This window comes from Dama dama, chromosome 22, assembly GCF_033118175.1.
Source record: "Dama dama isolate Ldn47 chromosome 22, ASM3311817v1, whole genome shotgun sequence".
NCBI classification, from domain to species: Eukaryota; Metazoa; Chordata; class Mammalia; order Artiodactyla; family Cervidae; genus Dama; species Dama dama.
In genome coordinates, this window is record NC_083702.1 from 55,938,066 (window position 1) to 55,960,297 (window position 22,232).

Below are 22,232 nucleotides of genomic sequence, written 5' to 3' on the forward strand. Positions count from 1 at the left end.
TATACCAAGGCAAAAAAATCATGTAAGCATATCACAAAACAGTTTTCAAAACAAACAAAACACATCTAATGTAAAAAAATAAAAAATAAAAAACTTACACATACAAAATGCAATGTATTTCCAATTAAAAAATAATAATAATAAAGCAGGGAGAAATGTTTGAAAAATGCTCGTCCAAAAGTAAAAAACAAAACCCTCCCCTTGACTGGCCACTTAAGCTGCCTTGAAAGGCTTTTCCTCTTCCCTCATGTTACCTGGTTTTTCTTTTTATTTGTAAGATAAGGGCCAATCAAGGCATTTTTAAAGGCTTATCTGTTGCTATATTTTTATAGTCAAGTGACTTAATTCCAAAAGTTAAAACTTATACAATGAGCTATAAACACAGAGTTCCTTAACACTGTATGCAAATCAAATTATGATTTCAGTACTCTGCACAGAACATGAGTAACATTATAAAACATTTTTATGAAATTGAGATTTTCACATCACATTTGCTTAAGTCACAGTAAGTCCATAAATCAGTTCCTCAACCCACCATAAAACAAACAAAAAAAACAAAAACAAATCTTCTAATCAAAGTATTTTATTCACTCTACTTATGGTTCCCTCAAATGCTAAATAAGAATATCTAATCTAAAATACATCTGGAGTGGTCTATTCCCCCTACTCACCCCACATCTAATAATATGCACCAACAACAGAAACTGGCTCAATGCTTGCCTACTATTGAAGCTAATGTTCACTTGATTTAGTTCTTCTTGCAGCAACAAAAAGTTTTGAATTTTGGTTGTCTTTTTATGTAAGAACCACATCTATTACTAACACTTAACAATATATTTCAGTGAAAATGTTTGGATTTAAGCTGCAAATAAAATTCCTAATCAGGAGGTCAAAAAAGCTAGTTACTGATACTGATATGCTTTTCCCTGTCAAAAACTATCTTTTCTAATTTCTTTTTTTAATTAACTTTGGAGGGAGAGAAAGGAGGAGGAAGAGAAGGGAAGGAAAACAGACTGGCTGGGAGGTTAAAGGTGACATCTTCCAGTCACAGCGACTCTTCCAATATGGTGTAGAAAACCAGAGATTCTCTTGAAATTCACTAAGAGAACAGCACTGGCAATGCCGTTCATCTAAAAGTAAATGGAATTTAGAAGAAAAAAAAAATTTTTTTTTTTTTTTACTATTTTCTATATCTTAGAAAAAGTCTGTTGTTAAAACTTATGATTAAAATTAGCTCCTCCTTAATTATTCCAATTTACTAACATTTAAATGTGGAGCAATTACTTTTAAGAAAAGAGAGAAAGTGAGGATTAAAAAAGGTTAAGTTCAGTCAAGTAGGAAGTCTGGTATGTAAAAAACCAGAGAGAGCAGGAGAGTGCCCAGTCCAGAGACTGACAGACTCCAGGTCCAGCCTGGGGCTGCCACAAGCTAAGGAAAAAAGGTAGACCGACAAAATCAACTCTCTCCAACACACATAACATTTGCTTCACAGAGGGAACTTTTGAAATCTCAGACTCACTTATCAAGTGAATTAAAGAAAATTTTGCAAACTGTGCACGTAGACACAATATTTTGAAAGTAAATTTTAAGGGGTGCAAATAGGCTCTGCGATTATATTTGAGAGAATATAACCACACCCCTTGGGGTGTGGTTCAGAAAGCAGGCTACCACCACCCTGAGTCATGGCCTGCACCAATGACAGTATTAAAATATATATATTTCCTTCCAATTATTCTCATTAATTATGTCAACCAATTTGAATGCAGCAAGGGAGAATTTTACCAATGGTATAACTAGGTACACATTCACATTTTCATTTGCATATTAAGGACAAACTGTTAAAAAATAATGGTGATTATGAAAAACAAGATTAAAGGTGTGTTCATTTGGGGAAAATTACATTAATATTATTCATCCAACCACAAACACTTTTGTAATTAATGCAATACTACAAAACAATTCACAGCTTTATAAAAGTTAAAGTACAGAGTTTCATTAGGATTTTTTTCCAATTCAAAATTAAAAGAGGTCAACTTACATCACCACTTAACTATTTTATTCTAAAATCTTTAAAATATATAAAATACCAAGATTATCAACAGTCACATATGTTTTGAAGTCAGGGGACACATGTATTTTCTTAAGATTGGTTCCGTTTGTGTAGAAGGTCTGTGAGGATTCCCCAGTGACAACATTCCACCACTGTGCAGAGAAAAATAAAATTCTTATTAGGCTGGTAATTAGAGTGAGACAATCTGCAGTGCCAACAGGATCCTTCGCCCCCACCCCTCCTACTCCCAAATTTAAGCTAATACCAGGAAAGATGTCTATAGATAGTTTAATGCTGAATACAGTATCATCAACCCAGTCTGCCTTTCATGATTAGCCCTGGTGAGTGCCTCACAGCGACCCCACACCTAACCCCCTGTAAGGCAAAATAGAGAAACACACAGCCTACTCAAAACTGCAGACACAGGCTACCTAGAGAGCCCATTACAGCCATGGCTGAACTGAATTCTGTCTGCATGTCATCCTCAGTAGAATGGCGAGAACAATCCTCTGTCCTATGTAGTCAAGCAGTCTTGACTACTCATAATATGAGCTGCAGAATAGACTAGGTTCTCTCTACTGAATCCTCCTTTCACCAGGAGTGATTCAAGAGTCCATGACCAAGTTTTTTATTTGGGCTTCTCTAGTGGCTCAGCAGTAAAGAATCACTGCCAAAGCAAAAGACAGGGGTTTGATCCCTGATACAGGAAGACCCCCCATGCCTCGGAGCAATGAAGCCACAACTCTTGAGCCTGTGCTCTAGAGCACAGAAGCCACAACTACTGAGCCCACGTGTCGTAGAGCTGGTGCTCCCCAACAAGAGAAACCACTGCAATGAGAAGCCCATGCATTGCAACTAGGGAGTAGCCCCTGCTCACCATAACTAGAGAAACGCCTGTGCAACAACGAAGACCTAGCACAGCCAAAAATAAAATAAATAAATAAATAATATTTATTTATAAATAATTTAAAATAAAAATTAAAAAAATAATTTGTTTTAAAAAGTCTATACATGTATTTGCCAAATAAATACAGAACATTCAAATGTAGGAGGTACCTGGACCAAGTCCTTCCTTTCTACTCCCAATTGTTGAATTGGCTAAGATTATAATAATATTTATATTCTATTACCAAAAAGAGATCATGATGCTTACCTATATATCTCACAGTTGAGGGCAAGAGACCATGTACATGAACACCTTTTGAAAAGGCCTCAGGTACATCAAGATTCTGAGAATTTAAACGCAATGGTCACTTCTGTATCTGTGGCAATGCCCAGCATTCTGCCTTGCTCGTGTGACTGGATCAACTATTCATGTTCAGTATTGGTCATGCTAACTGGTAAAAGTATACCTTGTGGACTTAAGTAAAGCAACATGTACTAACTTGAAATCTTCCAGAACTAACAGTTTTGCACTATAAAACAGCAGTGTAATCAAGGCTGCGGAGGACGGCCACTAAAGGCAAATCATAGAGATCAGCTAGTCCAGCTGCCTCACTTTACAAGTAAGGAAACCAGGGCTGAGAGAGAAGAAAGGCCTTGTCACTGTGGACGACACTGCTCGCAGGTGGCAGAAGTGGAACAGACATCTGGTTTCCCAACCATGTGCACCCATTACCCGTCCCACGATTAAACCTCTCTGCTTGGAAACACTACCCCACAGTCATTAATGACCATGAATGAAAAGACAGTATTAAACAGGACTCTTTTTGGCCATACCACACAGCATGCGGGACCCATAGTTCCCTGACCAGTGATTGAATCTATGACCCCCTGCAGTGGAGGCACCGAGTCTTAACCACTTAAACAGGACTTACACAGGGGACTTCTAGGGCGGTGAAACTGCTCTGCATAATACTGCAATGGTGGACACGTCATTATACATTCATCAAAATTCACAGAATGTACAATACCAAGAGTGAATCCTAATAGAAACTATGGACTTTGGTGATAACGAACATTCATCATTTGTAACAAATGTACCCTCTGGTGGAGGATGTTGATAATGGGGAGGCTTGTATGTGGAGGCAGTGGGGTGTATGAGAACTCTACACTTTTCAATCAATTTTGCCGTGAAACTAAATTTGCTCTAGGAAATAAATTTTCTTTAGAAATAGCAAGTAGAGGAAAGGATACATTGGGAATTAGGGACTAAAAGGTACAAACTACTATATATAAAATAGGTAAGTAACAAGGACCTACTGTTAGAGCACAAAGAACTATATTCAATATCTATATTATAAATATATAATCTGAATCATGTTGCTGCACAACTGAAACCCTAAATCAACTATACCTCACTTTTTTAAAAATGGAAAAAACAGCGACCACTTACTCAGGGCACACCGTGTGCCACCACGTACACGTGCTTCACCTGTATTAACTCCCTTACCCTCCCAACCCTGTGAGGCAGGCATTATTATTATACCGACTTTACAGATGAGGAATCATCTATGCAAGATCACAAAGCTAGTGGCAGAGCGAGGCTCTGAATTCAAGCAGTCTTCCCCAAGGCTCATTCTCCTGAACTTTATACTCTGTTGCCTCTAAGTCATGGCAAACCTGTACTTATCACCATGTATTTAATATTTCAAATCAGCCCTTCTCCTCACGAGTATAACTTACTGTGGATTTCCTGCCTTTCTAACAGGATGTACTCTGTGGTATAACACAAGTAAATGACATTATTTTTAACTTATAAATAGGAATAATTTTAAAAGTTAAGAGCTTTTTAGCTACTGGATACACACTTTATCTTACTGACATTCAATTTATATAGCTTGGGTTATAAACAGACTCAAAAGGCCTATTTTCTTGGATACTAGCAGCTATTCCTTTTTATTTGCTTTGTGCTTTTGGATAGTCTCATTAACATGCTGGGTAGATGTAGGCTGGACTGTATCACAATCAGTTTAACCATGCTGGTAACCAAACCAGAAGAAAGAATAGCCTGACTATCACTGAAATATACAGACTGAATACACAGGCTGTAGGTTCTTTCACGCTCAAGACCTAACTCTACTGACGCTGATTTGCTGTTTATCTTGTGCTTCTCTAGGAACGCTGGCTATCTAGTCACTGATCTCTATTCTATCTTGTAAGCCAGACTCACAATTCTGTGATAGTCTTCTATGGGGCCCAGAGCATCAAAAGACAGGGTCTCTAGAAGCTCAATGTCAAAGCTGAGCAGTTAAATTTTTCAGCAGTTAATACAGCTGAAGACTCCCAGCTTCCAACACAAAAACAGCAATGCTGCTCCCCTAAGAATTATCCTTGGAGCAGTTTATCTCTACACTCAAGGAGGACAGGGGCTGACAGTATCGCAATCCCCCAGCAACTAACTAAAGGTGTGCCTTTCCTTGCTGTGGCCGTTTGGTCGGTGAGTCGCGTCTGTGGCCCCACGGGCCTTTGTTTAGGCACAGGCTAACGAAACAGGTGGCAGTGTACTCTCAGTGTGAACTTGCAAAACGGATCACAACACACATCCTCTCACAGAGCTAAAACCGCCCTCGGACTTCTCTTTTTCACAAGCTAGAGTATCCATTAAATAAAACTGCATTTATATAGGTGCCATATATCCAAAAACTCAATTCAGTCATTCAAATATTTTTGAACATCTATACTGAGCTGATGTTCAAATTACACCACAATTGCACTCATTTCACATGGTAGCAAATGCTCAAAATTCTCCAAGCGAAGTTTCAACAGTACATGAACCAAGAAATTCCAGATGTTCAAGCTGAATTTAGAAAAGGCAGAGGAACCAGAGATCAAATGGCCAACATCCGTTGGATCATAAAAAAAAGCAAGTGAATTCCAGAAAAACATCTATTTCTGTTTCATTGACTACACTAAAGCCTTTGACTGCATGGATCATAACAAACTGGAAAATTCTTAAAGAGATGGGAATACCAGACCACCTTACCTGCCTCCTGAAAAATCGATATACAGGTCAAGAAGCAACAGTTAGAACCAGACATGGAACAACGGACTGGTTCCAAATTAGGCAAGGAGTACGTCAAGGCTGTATGTTTTCACCCTGATTATTTAACTGATAAGCAGAATACTTCATGCAAAATGCCAGACTGGATGAAGCACAAGCTGGACTCAAGACTGCTGGGAGAAATATCAATAACCTCAGATATGCAGATGACACCACCCTTATGACAGAAAGAGAAGAGGAACTAAAGAGTCTCTTGATTAAAGTGAAACAGGAGAGTACAAAGCTGGCTTAACAAGGTGAAAAGACAGCCTTCAGAATGGGAGAAAATAACAGCAAATGAAGCAACAGACAAAGGATTAATCTCAAAAATATACAAGCAACTCCTGCAGCTCAATTCCAGAAAAATAAATGACCCAATCAAAACATGGGCCAAAGAACTAAACAGACATTTCTCCAAAGAAGACATACAGATGGCTAACAAACACATGAAAAGATGCTCAACATCACTCATTATCAGAGAAATGCAAATCAAAACCACAATGAGGTACCATTACACGCCAGTCAGGACGGCTGCTATCCAAAAGTCTACAAGCAATAAATGCTGGAGAGGGTGTGGAGAAAAGGGAACCCTCTTACACTGTTGGTGGGAATGCAAACTAGTACAGCCGCTATGGAAAACAGTGTGGAGATTTCTTAAAAACTGGAAATAGAACTGCCATACAACCCAGCAATCCCGCTCTTGGGCATACACACCACAGAAACCAGATCTGAAAGAGACACGTGCACCCCAATGTTCATTGCAGCACTGTTTATAATAGCCAGGACATGGAAGCAACCTAGATGCCCATCAGCAGACGAATGGATAAGGAAGCTATGGTACATATACACAATGGAATATTACTCAGCCATTAAAAAGAATTCATTTGAATCAGTTCTAATGAGATGGATGAAACTGGAGCCCATTATACAGAGTGAAGTAAGCCAGAAAGATAAAGACTAATATGTATACTAATGCATATATATGGAATTTAAAAAGACGATAACAATAACCCTATATGCAAAACAGAAAAAGAGACACAGATGTACAGAACAGACTTTGGGACTCTGTGGGAGAAGGCGAGGGTGGGATGTTCTGAGAGAATAGCATTGAAACAAGCATACTATCAAGAGTGAAACAGATCACCAGCCCAGGTTGGATGCATGAGACAAGTGCTCAGGGCTGGTGCACTGGGAAGACCCAGAGGGATGGGATAGGGGATTGGGATGGGGAACACATGTAAATCCATGGCTGATTCATGTTAATGTATGGCAAAAACCACTACAATATTGTAAAGTAATTAGCCTCCAACTAATAAAAATAAATGAAAAAAAAAAAAAAAAGAAAAAGCTGGCTTAAAACTCAACATTCAGAAAACTAAGATCATGACATCCAGTCCCATCACTTCATGGCAAACAGCAAGCAGATGGGGAAACAACGGAAACAGTGAGATAATTTATTCTTTTGAGCTCCAAAATCACCGCAGATGGTGACTGCAGCCATGAAATTGAAAGACGCTTACTCCCTGGAAGAAAAGCTATAACCAACCTAGACAGTATATTAAAAAGCAGAGACATTATCTTGCAACAAAGGTCCGTCTAGTCAAAGCTATAGTTTTCCAGTAGTCATGTATGGATGTTGAGAGTTGGGCCATAAAGAAGGCTGAGCACTGACGAACTGATGCTTTTGAACTATGGTGTTGGAGAAAACTCTTGAGAGTCCCCTGGACTGCAAGGATATCAAACCAGTCAATCCTAAAGGAAATCAGTATTGAATATTCATTGGAAGGACTGATGCTGAAGCTCCAATACTCTGGCCACCTGATGCAAAGAGCCGATTCATTAGAAGAGACCTTGATGCTGGGAAAGATTGAAGGCAGGAGGAGAAGGGGATGACAGAGGATGAGGTGGTTGGATGGCATCACCGACTCAATGGACATGAGTTTGAACAAGCTCCAGGAGCTGGTGAAGGACAGGGAAGCCTGGCATGCTGCAGTCCATGGGGTCGCAGAGTCGGACACGACTGAGGACTGAACAACAACACCACCACTGTGCCAACGGGCCTCCCTGGCAGCTCAGCGGCTTCTGCACGCTGAGAAGGGATAGGCTACAGACTCCCCTATTTCTGGGCTTCCTGGGTGGCTCAGATGGTAAAGAATCCACCGGCCACTCAGGAGATCTGGGTTTGATCCCTGGGTTGGGAAGATCCCCTGGAGAAGGGAATGGCAACTCACTCCAGTATTCTTGCCTGGAGAATCCCATGGACAGAGGAGCCTGGCAGGCTACAGTCCATGGGGTCGCAAAGAGTCAGACACGACTGAGCGATGAAGCACAGCACATACTGTACTAGACAATTAGAATCATCTCCTACCCTTGAACGTTTTCAGGAAGAAAAAAACAGTATCACGAGATCTAATTCAATAGCGTTCTATGTTAAGCAATCAGTACAATATACAGTACCATCTTCAAACCCCTTTTACACGTCAACCACTACTGCAAAGGCTCAACTCCAGCATCCCTCCCCAGGAACCCTCTGTCCTCTCCTTTGTGCTTCCAATCTTCTTCTGCAGACATGTCCTAGAACCCCTCTTACACTTAAGAGACTTTATTTACTGTCTGTTTCCCCCAAAGACTGTCAACCACCTAAGCAAGAACCAAGTTTTAAACACTGTCCCACACAGGAGAGTCAGCAGACAGTGGCACTTAGTACATTCTTAGTGAGGGGATGGACCAAAAGATGCAAGCACCAAAAAACAACCCTGAGGCACCACAGCATACTCCACAGCGGCCTCAGTATTTACTAACACTAGGTTCACATAAGCAAATGTACTAAGCAATTTTAGGACATTCACAACCTCTATGAACATCACTTTCCTCACCTACAAACCAAAGAGGATAAAATTTAAGTCTCACAAGCTGGCTACAAAGATGATGTAAGCAAAGCATTTTCTAAACTATAAAGCAATATGCTGCTGTTGCTATTTTTATTACTACTACTACTATAACAGGATAATAATATTATCACTATTTTTATTATTGTTACTACTACTATTACCACTAATACTTAAGAAAGAAAATTTCACAAATAAAAAAAAATTTTAAAGACTTTCAACCAACACAGTTCACAATTAGCAAAGCAGGAAATCAAATCCAGTTAAACACCCTACTTTCTAGTCATTCTGATCATCTAAGACTTGTATGGGGTGGTATGAGAGCTCTGGTCTGAGAAGATCCCTAACACTGTCATCAGAACTTCCGAAAGACCTGAGAAAAGCAGCCTTGCAAATCATCACCCAAAACAGGGTAACAGTAACTGCCTCTCCTTTCTGATGGGTTGTATGAAGCCCAACCGAGACACAGGATGTGAAAACAGCTTGGAAAGTAGGGTATAGACTGCTCTTTTCCCTTAGTCTTTGAGAATCCCTCACCTTGAGATATCCTCCAGCAGAAACAAGCATTTTGGTGTCTGGAGAAAAGCAAAGGTCGGTCACCCAACCTCCATGAGTAGTAGCTCCTTCTTCTACTGAAATCGGAGCACACAAATGAAGAAGCTCACCGTTTGAGACATTCCATATCTACAAAAGTGATACACAGTTCATTAGCAGGGTTACTCAGAAGTTTTATATCTATCACATCTGGAACATATTTGGAAATTTTTCTTAAAAACATAATTACAATTCGGTGATACCTTAGTAATTTTTTAAATTCCATTCTTTTTCAAATTAAAAACAATAAATATAATTAAAATGCATTACTTGTGATATTTATCTTTATCTTTAATCCAAAAAAATATAACAAAAGGACTTAAGAGTGACTAATTATAAAACTGAGACTCTTTCACTGAATAAAAGAGTATGATAGGAGAAGCAGGGAATAAACAAAAAAGGCCTAATAAATTAAACTACCTCAAAAGAACAAAGAATTCTAGTTTAGGATCTAGAATAATGACAGATACTATACAAACACCTTAAGTATACATATTTTAAACAGTAAGTCCAGTAAGGTTTTTTTTATATACATATCTATAATTTTTAATACTTTATATGTATAAAATAAGGAAGCAAACATATAAACATTCACTAAGATTATTTTACTGAACTTCTATAAACAACCTAATTACTAAAAGATACTACTATTTCCATTTACTTCCAGTGATACTTAATATATGAGCAGTACTCTAATTTTTCAAAGAAATTACACATCAGAATAAGAAAAATAGAGGCATAAACAGCAAAAGAAAATAATTAAAATCATCATTTGTAAATATCTCCCTGGGAAATCCAAGAGAATCAAATGGAAAACTGATTAGAAAGAATTCAGTAAGACAGCTAGATATAAGATATATATAAAAAGTTAACTACTTTCCTGTATTTTTAAAAAATAAAGTGGAAAAACAAATTTTTTTAATGTACTAAAGAAAATTTTCTGAATAGCACTTAAAGAGAGACAATTTTTACCTTTAGGGCTTTCTGGAAAATGAAACACTGCCTTATAACCAATAAAGAGGTCCTTTCATCCAGAGATGAGGACTCAGAGCAAACTCAATGTTCCCAAAGCAGCCCTGCTCCTTCAGTGGGTGTGATACTTGTGAGAATGGCATAGAGATTACTTAGTTGATTACTTAGTTCTTAAGCAAGAGAATCTTATTTTCCTGGCAGGCCTATCTGATAATGCCTCTGTTCCAGCAAACTGCATAATGTCTCACTCTTCTGCACTATATACCTATTCCTTGCATTTTAATTTCTCTTTCATGAAAAAAAAAAAAGACTCTCCTTAATTATACTGGTTGCCAAAGCACCCCAATGTCCAATCATTTTCAACCACACAGTGCTTCTAATACAACCAGCAGCAAATAGCCCCATGAGAACAGCAACAGGCCCTACTCTAAATGTTGACTATTTAATGGGTACAGTGCTAGAGAGACCTTTCAGTGCAGAAAACAGCAAAATTGCAATTCATTTATAATCTAGATAACAATTTACAAAAATTATTCTCCTCAAATTCTGCCACTAAAAACAATCTTTGGTTCAGATCCAAGAATTAGGATGAGTCATTATTCTCAAGCTAACAGCAGAGAGCCAACCGCAAATAACTAGGGCATCTGCCTTCTCACATACATAGGAAATGCTTCTAACTCTAAAACGAATTCTTTTCTGCAGTGGAGTGCAGCTGTGAACACAACGTGCACGGGAAACAGAACAAAGCGTGCCTCATCCAACCAGGACCCCACAGCCTGTGCTTCCCTGTTACATTAACAAAGGGCCCCGATGCGGTACAGAGGACCAGCCACAGCTGTAAGAAAAACAGTGCTTTCATGTCAGCAAACACCCTACCCTGATTTCTCCATTGTCGTCTCCAGTCGCCAACAGGGCACTGTCCACAGAGAAGGAAGAGCAGCGCACACAGCCTTTGTGGCCTCTCAATTCATGAAGAGGAGAAAGGAGTTCAAAACTCCAAATCTGGAAGGCAATTCAGATTGTTTAAGAATCTTGAAATAAGCACCTACAAACCCTGCCTTGAATGCTGTGTGTGTTAGTTGCTTGGTCTGACTCTGCAACCCCAAAGACTGTAGCCTGCCAGGCTCCTCTATCCATGGACTTCTCCAGGCAATAAAAGAGTGGGTTGTCATTCCCTTCTCTAGGGGATCTTCCAGACCCAGGGATTGAACCTAGGTCTCTCGCATTGCAGACAGATTCTTTCCTGGCTAGTTAGCCATAAATTCAATCATACGAAGTTCTAATATTCAGCAGTTCATAACCTTTTATGAGAGGCCCAAATGCAAACTAGCAACCTTGATAATATTTTAGTTTCTCTTTAATTATTCAAGTAAACTTCAGCATAAGGATCAAAGTCACAGTTTCCTTAAGTTCTTTAGACTCAGAAGGAAGAAGAGCAAAATGGTCTACAGAGTGAAGCAGACCTGAGTGGAGTCCTGGCTCCACAATTTATTAGTTCCTTGGCCTAGGACAACTACATGAGCTTCTCTGGCTTCAGTTTCTTTATGTGTATGATGGGAATAGTAGCACCTGTAGAGTGAAAATTAAATGAGATAATAGAGACTGAAATTCCTAGGTTAATCCCCATCAGTTCAGTCCAGTCACTCAGTCATGTCCAACTCTTTGCGACTCCATGGACTGCAGCACGCCAGGCCTCCCTGTCCATCACCAACTCCTGGAGTTTACTCAAACTCATCTCCATTGAGTCAGTAATGCCATCCAACCATCTCATCCTCTGTCATCCCCTTCTCCTCCTGCCTTCAATCTTTCCCAGCATCAGGGGTCTTTTCCAATAAGTCAGCTCTTCACATCAGGTGGCCAAAGGATTGGAGCTTCCAATGAACACTCAGGACTGATCTCCTTGCAGTCAAGGGACTCTCAAGTCTTCTCCAACACCACAGTTCAAAAGCATCAATTCTTCAATGCTCAGCTTTCTTTCCAGTCCAACTCTCACATCCATACATGACCACTGGAAAAACCATAGGCTTGACAAGACGGACCTTTGTTGGCAAAGTAATGTCTGTTTTTTAATATGCTATCTAGGTTGGTCATAACTTTTCTTCCAAGGAGCAAGTGTCTTTGATTTCTTGGCTGCAGTCACCATCTGCAGTGATTTTGGAGCCCAAAAAAATAAAGTCTGCCACTGTTTCCACATCTATTTCCCATGAAGTGATGGGACCAGATGCCATGATCTTAGTTTTCTGAATGTTGAGCTTTAAGCCAACTTTTTCACTTTCCTCTTTCACTTTCATCAACAGGTTCTTTAGTTCTTCTTCACTTTCTGCCATAAAGGTGGTGTGATCTGCATATCTGAGGTTATTGATATTTCTCCTGGCAATCTTGATTCCAGAGTGTGCTTCATCCAGCCAAGCATTTCTCATGATGTACCCTGCATATAAGTTAAAGAAAAGCAGGGTGACAATATACAGCCGAGATGTACTCCTTTCCTGATTTGGAACCAGTCTGTTGTTTCATGTCCAATTCTAACTGTTGCTTCCTGACTGCATACAGATTTCGCAAGAGGCAGGTCAGGTGGTCTGGTATTCCCATCTCTTGAATTTTCCACAGTTTGTCATGATCCACACAGTCAAAGGCTTTGGCATAGTCAATAAAGCAGAAGTAGATGTTTTCCTGGAACTCTCTTGCTTTTTCAATGATCCACATTTGATCTCTGGTTCCTCTGCCTTTTCTAAATCCAGCTTAGACATCGAGAAGTTCTCAGTTCACACATTGCTGAAGCCTGGCTTGGAGAATTTTGAGCATTACTTTACTAGTGTGTGAGATGAGTGCAATTGTGCAGTAGTTTGAGCATTCTTCGGCATTGCCTTTCTTTGGGATTGGAATAAAAACTGACCTTTCCCAGTCCTGTGGCCACTGCTGAGTTTTCCAAATTTGCTGGCATGTTGAGTGCAGCACTTTCACAGCATCATCTTTCAGGATTTGGAATAGCTCAACTGGAATTCCATCACCTCCACTAGATTTGTTCGTAGTGATACTTCCTAAGGTCCACTTGACTTTGCATTCCAGCATGTCTGGCTCGAGGTGAGTGATCACACCATCGTGATTATCTGGGTCATGAAGATCTTTTTTTGTATAGTTTTTCTGTGTATTCTTGCCACCTCTTCTTAATATCTTCTGTTTCTGTTAGGTCCATACTGTTTCTGTCCTTTATTGTGCCCATCTCTGCATGAATGTTCCCTTGGTATCTCTAATTTTCTTGAAGAGATCTCTAATCTTTCCTATTCTATTGTTTTCCTCTATTTCTTTGCACTGATCACTGAGGAAGGCTTTCTTATCTCTCCTTGCTATTCTTTGGAAGTCTGCATTCAAATGGGAATATCTTTCGTTTTCTCCTTTGCCTTTCAAATCTCTTCTTTTCAAAGCTGTTTGTAAGGCCTCCTGAGACAACCATTTTGCATTTCTTTTTCTTGGGGATGGTCTTGATCACTGCCTCCTGTACAATGTCACGAAACTCCATCCATAGTTCATCAGGTCCTCTGTCTATCAGAACTAATTCCTTGAATCTAGTTCTCACTTCCACTGTATAGTCGTAATGGATTTGATGAAGGTCATAACCTGAATGGTTTAGTGGTTTTCCCTACTTTCTTCAATTTAAGTCTGAATTTGGCAACAAGGAGTTCACGATGTGAGCCACAGTCAGCTCCCAGTCTTGTTTTTGCTGACTGTATAGAGCTTCTCCATCTTTGACTGCAAAGAATATAATCAATCTGATTTCAGTGTTGACCATCTGGGGATGTCCATGTGTAGAGTCTTCTCTGGTGTTGTTGGAAGAGGGTGTTTGCTATGACCCGTGGGTTCTCTTGGCAAAATTCTATTAGCCTTTGCCCTGCTTCATTCTGTACTCCAAGGCCAAATTTGCCTGTTACGCCAGGTGTTTCCTGACTTCCTACTTTTGCGTTCCAGTCCCCTATAATGAAAAGGACATCTTTTTTGGGTGTTAGTTTTAGAAGGTCTTGTAGGTCTTCATTCATAGAACCGTTCGACTTCAGCTTCTTCAGCATTACTGGTCAGGGCATAGACTTGGATTACTGTGATATTGAATGGTTTGCCTTGGAAATGAACAGAGATCATTCTGCCCTTTTTGTGACTGCATCCAAGTACTGCATTTTGGACTCTTGTTGACTATGATGGCTACTGCATTTCTTATAAGGGATTCTTGCCCATTGCAGTAGATACAACAGTCACCTGAGTTAAATTCACCCATTCCGGTCCGTTTTAGTTCACTGATTCCTAGAATGTCAACATTCACTCTTGCCATCTCCTGTTTGACCACTTCCAATTTGCCTTGATTCATGGACCTAACATTCCAGGTTCCTATACAATATTGCTCTTTACAGCATCGGACTTTGCTTCTATCACCAGTCCCATTCACAAGTGGGTGTTGTTTTTGCTTTGGCTCCATCCCTTCATTCTTTCTGAAGTTATTTCTCCACTGTTCTCCACTAGCATATTGGGCACCTACCAACCTGGGGAGTTCAACTTTCAGTGTCCTCTGTCTTTTTGCCTTTTCATACTGTTCATGGGGTTCCCAAGGCAAGAATACTGAAGTGTTTTGCCATTCCCTTCTCCACTGGACCACATTTGTCAGAACTCTCCACCATGACCCTACTATAATCCCTATAACAACATACTATCTTGGCAGAAAGATGCTGTTCTTTTCCTTCCAATATTCTCCCTGGTGGTTCTGTTATCACCATTTAACAAGCACATACTGAAAACATGTTACAGACACTGAGCAAAGAACTGGTAGTACAAAGATAACCAGATTCAGTCCCTGTCCTTGAAAAGTTTCTAGTTTAATCATAAATGGCTGAGTGAACAGTGGTATGAAGTAAATGATTAACATGAGAATATGTAATAGGAACACTGAGGGCAGAGCAGCTAATCCTGCCTAAGGGCCAGGAAAGTGATCACTGAAGAATTGACCTCAAATGCTGGTCTAAAAGAATGAGTCAGGATGCACTGAGATAAAAAAGGATAAAAGGTCAAGTTGAGCCAAAGATAACTGCACAAAAAGGTGGAAGTAGAAGTAGTCTGGCACAGAGGGAACAATTTAGCAGAAAGAGACAGAGATGGGCTAAGAATATGGGCTTGTAAACCATCAAGTCTCAGAGGAGCTTCAACAGGGCACTTGGGCAGCAGCAGGGAAGATAAACTGGAGGAGGCGCAGACCAGTGGCAGGTCCACCAATAAAAGAGGAGAGCCCGGTCTTAGGGTGGGGAAAAGGAAGAGAATAAGGATCCAAGAGACACTGAGTAGTAATCAATAGAACACAGAAGACAGGAGAGTCCCAGGCAATTCCAAGGTTTATAGTTTGGAAAGATGGACAGATAGCAATGCCATTAACAAAGATGAAGAAAAAAGAATATGATGGAGTCATCAGTGTCCCCAAGCAGGCAGCATCATTTCACTGGAATATGATTTCCAGAAGCATCAATTTACATTGATTACAAAAAATTTAACTGTGGGTGTACAATTAAATGTAAATCTCTTTCAATACTTTTTATTCCTATAATATGCAGTAGATGCTGCCTTTGATTACTAACAGACAAAAATATATCAGTAAAGGAGAAATCAAAAGTCCTCAATGTGACTCACTTAGCATGTTTGGTACAAACTAAATGCCAATGGTCATCCTCCAAAAATTCACAAGAGACAAACATCCAGACAGAATATTATTTTTCTCTTTTACACATTAGTTAGCATTTGTCACTCAGTCATGTTCAACTCTTTGCAAACCCATGGACTACAGCCCACCAGGCTTCTGTGCCTATGAAATTCTCCAGGTAAGAATACGAGAGTGGGTAACCATTCCCTTCTCCAGAGGATCTTCCCAACCCAGGAATCAAACCCAGGTCTCCTACACTGCAGATGGATTCTTTACCATCTGAGCCACCAGGGAAGTATTTTACACATTAGTTGGACTCAGAATACATAACCAACACCCAAGTTTTAAGCATGTACCTTTCACCCCATTGACCTACCTTTGCAGTCTTGTCAGCAGAGGTAGAAGAAAACTTAGTAGCATCAGAGGAAATATCACAAGAAAGAACTGTGTCCTGGTGACACACGAAGTCTTTTTCTAGTCTTCTGGTAATAATATTCCATACCTTCAAAGAAAAACTCAGAAGCTGACACTTTTCAGAACACTTTTGTATTGCTGAGCATAATCAGCCAGAAGAGAGCTATAAAACAAGAGCTTTAGGTACACTGGTTGTTCTAACCCCTTTAAGAGCCTTTTAGTACAAATGTTCATAGACACACAGCAGATGTAGATGACTGCAGTAAACAAAAAACAGGCATTTCTACTTTAGAAATTTAAAAATTTAAGTATTTACGTATCAGCCATCTGCTTTTGGCTGTCACTATATAATCAATACAACAGTAGAATATTTCTTAGCAAAGAAACATCTGTTACAAATTACCTTTACTGTTCCATCAAATGACCAGGAAAGCAGTCTTGAATTTTTCAAGAGTCTAAAGTCTTTCACTGTTTCCTGGTGGGCTTGGAGAAAGAAAGGGTCCTCTGATTGCCAATTCCATATCTGAATATCAAAGAAACAAGTCTGTTATAACCCTTTTCTGAAAATACCCCATTAGAAGGGTAGGGGAGAAGCACTCCCTTGTCTGAAGTCTTTCATCTGCATGGCACTTCAGTAAAATATAGATGGGAACCAAATAATAATATGGTATCCCCATTTTACAGAGAAAAAAGAGAAAAGCTAGAGTTAATTAACTTGAATAAGGGCAAAATAAAATATTTTTCCTCCTAAATAAAATTTGTTTCCTTCAGTTGCTTGGAGAGCAGTTAATTATATCAGAAGATAGAGAAAAGTCACAACATGCCAGTGAGCTCACCATCTGATTAAATTTTCCAAAGAAAATTATCCCAATTACATATTCCCATATTTCTGAACCTCACAAGCTAGGCCAAGCCCTGATTCCAGCTCAACTGAAACTACTGAATCCTACTGGTCCTGCTGCCTGGCAAAGTCCACTGACCAGAGCAGCTTCAAACCAGGTCGTGGAATTTCTGAGCTTCAGATATCTTAGCTAGCCCCCAATACAATCTTCAAAATGACAAGTGATACTGTAGATTATTTTTCACATGGCACTCCAGGAATAACTGCTCAGATACAAGGGAAAGAGAAGAGACTGCAATGCTGGAGACAGGGCATTCAAAGTAGGCTTGAGAAATGAACTGGAATTATGATTCACAAACAGAAAAGGGCATTTAAAACAAACACTCTGAATGCCTGAGTTAAGACACAGGAGCAGGAAAAGGTGAAAAGGTTACAGAGACCTGTTCACGGTTTAATCTGGCTGGAGTACAGGGTATTTAGAAGGAACAGTAGCGGGGAAAGAAGGTTGGGAAGATATGCTAAGAAGCAGCCCAGAGAGCCTGAAGCTAGACTTCTGGGCTTCATGCCATTAGTCAGTCTCCCACAGAATTTTCTTCTATTTTTTTTAACATAAGAGATAAAAAGATAAAGAAAAAGCAGCCACCATCTCAGGTATGCACATTAATAGTATTCTGGGTCTAGTTTCTGACTGATAAAGGTTAAACAGTAGAAATCCCTTTGAGGCTTTTTGTATCAGGTTTAGGCCAAATCGTAAAAGAAATTACATCTCTCTTACGCTCTTTCTTTACTCCTGTATCCTCCACTTTTAGCAGCCACCCTCCCACCTCCATCACGCCCCAGCTCTCAGAAAGCTCCATCTTTTCTGTCTCTGAGTGCCCATTCGTGGAAGCAAGGTTATCTCATATGAGAACAAGGGACCTTAGGAGAGGAGCTGGAAGTGAGAGTAATTCTGAGGAGAATGAATTGGGAATTTCGGTATTTTAAGAGCTCAATAAGATATGCTAAGGCGAGGGGGAAGAAACAGAAGCTTTCTGGCTCCCCAAATCATATCAGAAGAAAAGGTACCCTGCGTGACTAAACATAAAATACCCTGGACCATTGTTATAGGAGGTTTCTGGCTCCCTCCTTCAACTTTCTGGGCTTTAGTGGACAAGAGTATCAGTGGTTTCTATTAACAGCTCCTCCTGGTTCACTGGTACTGCCATTCCCAGCTGTGTCTGACTCAGTGTTCATTCCTGACTGAAGTTCTTACTGCTACCCTCCACATCAAGAAGTCAGAGAGCCCTCCTGAGCAGACATAACAAAGCATCTGACAATCGCTGAGGGTGAAGAGACTAGCCTTAGCAGATTTTTTTTTTTTTTTTGGCAGATGCTTTCTACTAAGGCAATGATGACAAAGATACTTTTTTGTTGGGCTTAAATGTCCTCTGCTAATCGAATTATCTTATATAACAGCTAAACTTCTACCAACATTAGTCAAATGTATAAAGGCTGAGTTTGGCTATGTCTCTACCATTAGCTGTAATTTTTGCAATGTATGTACACTAGAATTTTTTCAGCTACATAAATTTAAGTGTTTTAAAATGTGAAAGAATCTTTTACACCTGTAACAATCAACATATTCTCAATCTCAGGTGAACACAGCTACTACTTGGGCTTTACTTACATCCAGGTAAAAAGATCAAAAACTACCAAAATAGACCTCAATATTCACAGCTCTAGGTGCTATCATCAGGAGAGCTGATTCTTCAAAATTTGCCAATAACTTTAGTTCAGCGTGACAAAGATTTACCAAATCCCTACTACCTCATAGGCACTGGAGATACAAAGATGATTAAAATAAACGTCCAAAAGGGTGACTATGTGAGGTATTTGCAGATTTGTTAATTAGCTTGATGGTGGTAATTATTTCACAATCTATACATATATCAAATCATCACATTATATGTCTTAAACATATTACAATTTTGTCAATTCAACCTCAATAAAGCTGGCGGGTGGGGGAAACCAACCTCCAATTGATTATTTACTAAAACACTAAAAAACTAAAACAAAAACCCAACCAGTCAATTCTTAGACATACCTACCATGAATTTTGTTATGTGAATGTATATACATTAAAACATTTTAAATGTAAAAAGTATTCTGAGTAGAGCAGAAAGAAAGGATGAAACAGGACTCATTTCTAAAAATAACTTAACTCAGATTCTAAAAATATTCGTAGATATTATTTCTCCCTCTGGCTGAGAACATCTGATCTTCAAGCAGGTCATAAAGCCTATGGCTTTAACTTTTGACAAAGTGGCTACACAGTATACAATGTCTCAGCTGAATTTCATCAGATATAGTTTAGTTTTACCCATTTCAAAGCCATCTGGAGAGGAAGAAAAGTGAATATTACACTGAGTTTCACAGCTAATACACTGCTATCATGGGATCCCATAATGAGTAAGTCTCTGTACTAAAGGCAAACTTCATTCCAATCATACAGGACTCACAAAGACACAAAAGACTTTTTTTCCAAAATAGTTTCTAATAGTATAAATACATGCGGGAAGTACATAAATATATAAAAGAATACATACTAACTTCTGTTGAACATATGCATTTATCTTCTTTACTTCTAAAACCCCACTAAAATGACAAAGTCAAGAGAATGAGAAAGAAAATAACAAAACAGAGACTGTAAAGCAGGAGAATGGTAACTGGCTTTGTAGAACCAGGAAAACAGAATCCTAAAAGCATCAGAAAGACAAAAGCAACAAAACTGACACTACAGAATTCCCCAAGTGCTCAGGAACTGAGGTCACTAAAAGCTCATCAAGAGGTTAGAATGAAGGCAGGTCTAAGAACAGAAGTATGGGGAGCCGTGGGAAGACGGCAGTGGTCTGGGGAGCTCCCTGAAGCCTCCCGTAAGAGCAGGCAAAACTCGGACAGCAAATCCAAAACTGCACAGGCAACGTCAACAAGACGACCATGCTAAGTGAGCAGCAGCATCACACGCCACAGGACACGAGTGAGGGCAAACCGAGCCGGGAGACCCGTGCGGTGCCAGCATCTTTACAGGTCGCAGCAGAGGAGCGCGGAGTCCCCACAACCCAAAACCAGGAGAGTCCCGAGAGTGCCAAGTGCCATTCACTGCAAAGGGCGAAGGACCCCTGGGGACAGCAGGAGACACTGAATGCAGGCTGGCTATGGTACAGGGCCACTGGTAGTCCAGTGGCCAGGACTCTGCACTCCCAATGCAGGGGGCCCAGGTTCCATCCCCAGTCTAGGAACCAGTAGATCCCACACGCCACAACTCAAAGATCCCGCATGCCACAACTAGGACCTGGTACAGCCAAATAAATAAACATCAAAAAACTGGGGCAATCCTACAATGAGGAGGAACTGTTGGGAATAGAGTTCAAAGTGAGCAAAACAAGGATGAAGGCAGCAAAGGAAAGGAGAGGTCTCAATGAAAATGAGGGAGGGGGAGAGAACAAAAGGATCTTATCAGGACAAGGCTGAATATTTAATGCTTTAGGAAAACAACAGAAGAAGAAACTGCAGAGCTGTGAACCTAGAAATGCTGTCCTTTCCCATTCCTTCAGAGAGTTCAAGAAAACTGACTTCATGTAAAAGGCAAACAAGTCACTACTGAATACCAAACAAAGTCATTATGAGGGGAAAAAAAAAAAGAGAATACAGTCGTGCAGAATAACGCTCCTAAAACAAACTAGGATTCAAGGACAGCTGAGGATGGGACTGCAGTTGTGAGAACAGGGGGAATGGTGAAGGCCCGTATACTAAACGCTGAGACACTGCACCACCTCTAGTTCCCCTACCTTCTCAGCTCTAAGAGCCTGTCTGCAGGGTTTACACCCTCCAGGCAGAAGACGGGAGATTCCTCTCCAGGAATCTGACAAGACCAAGACAGACCTAAAGACGCAGACAACAAAGTTCTCCATCCAGATCGCCTTTCAGAGAAGGTCTCAGTCAACAAAGAGCATCCCAATCAGCATTTCAGCATCCATCTCTGGGTAGTGGATGACCACCACACAGCTGAGGAAAGACTTTAAAATAAGAGGCCGAAACAACCAAAAAGAAAATAAAAGCTGGGACTTCCCTGGTGGGCCAGTGGCTAAGACTCCACACTCCAAATATAGGGAGCTTAGGTTCAATCCCTAGTCAGGGAACTAGATCCCACATGCCACAACTAAGATCAAAGATCCCATGTGTCACAGCAAAGAACCAGCACAGCCAAACAAAGAAATATATTTGTAAAGAAAGAAAAAAAAAACCTTGGAGGGAAGAACAACTATGAAGGAAAATTAAATCTTGACAGAAAAATTATATATAACATATATTGTATCATTTATATATTATTTGAGCTTCCCTGGTGGTTCAGTCAGTAAAGAATCAGCCTGCAATGCAGAAGACTTGCCTGTCTTGCCTGTCTTGCATTGCAGGAGACCCAGGTTCGATCCCTGGGTCGGAAGAAACCCTGGAGGGGGAAACGGCAACCCACTTCAGTATTCTTGCTTAGAGAATTCCATGGACAGAGGAGCCTGGCAGGCTACCGTCCATGGAGTCACAAGAGTCAGGCATAGCGATTACACCACCATTATTTACATATCCATCTACCCTCAGAGAAGATATTTCATCTACAAAACAAGAATACATACACTCTCAAAAAGAATACATAAAAGTAGAAAGGCTCTCCAGCATTAAAAATATACCAAAGGAAAAACTCAAAGAAAGGGATGGAAGATAAAGCTGAGGAAATTTCCCAGGAAATAGAGCACAGTACACAAAAAGATGAAATGTAGAAAAAGAAAATC

General features: G+C 39.9%; 1 protein-coding gene across 4 annotated transcripts in view; it reads right to left on the bottom strand.

Moving 5' to 3' along the window:
• Positions 1-567: 567 nt before the first annotated feature.
• The window catches only part of APAF1 (apoptotic peptidase activating factor 1), an 82,767-nt gene continuing 61,102 nt past the window's right edge, over positions 568-22,232 (bottom strand). For 3 of the 4 annotated variants that reach the window (XM_061125562.1, XM_061125560.1, XM_061125563.1), the window contains 5 exons: positions 16,972-17,091; positions 16,531-16,656; positions 11,363-11,488; positions 9,458-9,604; positions 568-2,202 (listed from right to left, as the gene is read on the bottom strand). In XM_061125562.1, coding sequence (XP_060981545.1) covers positions 2,056-2,202; positions 9,458-9,604; positions 11,363-11,488; positions 16,531-16,656; positions 16,972-17,091 — 666 coding nt within the window. In that variant the 3' untranslated portion in view covers positions 568-2,055. The remainder of the gene's footprint in view (positions 2,203-9,457; positions 9,605-11,362; positions 11,489-16,530; positions 16,657-16,971; positions 17,092-22,232) is intronic. The other variant, XM_061125561.1, reaches the window with a different exon arrangement.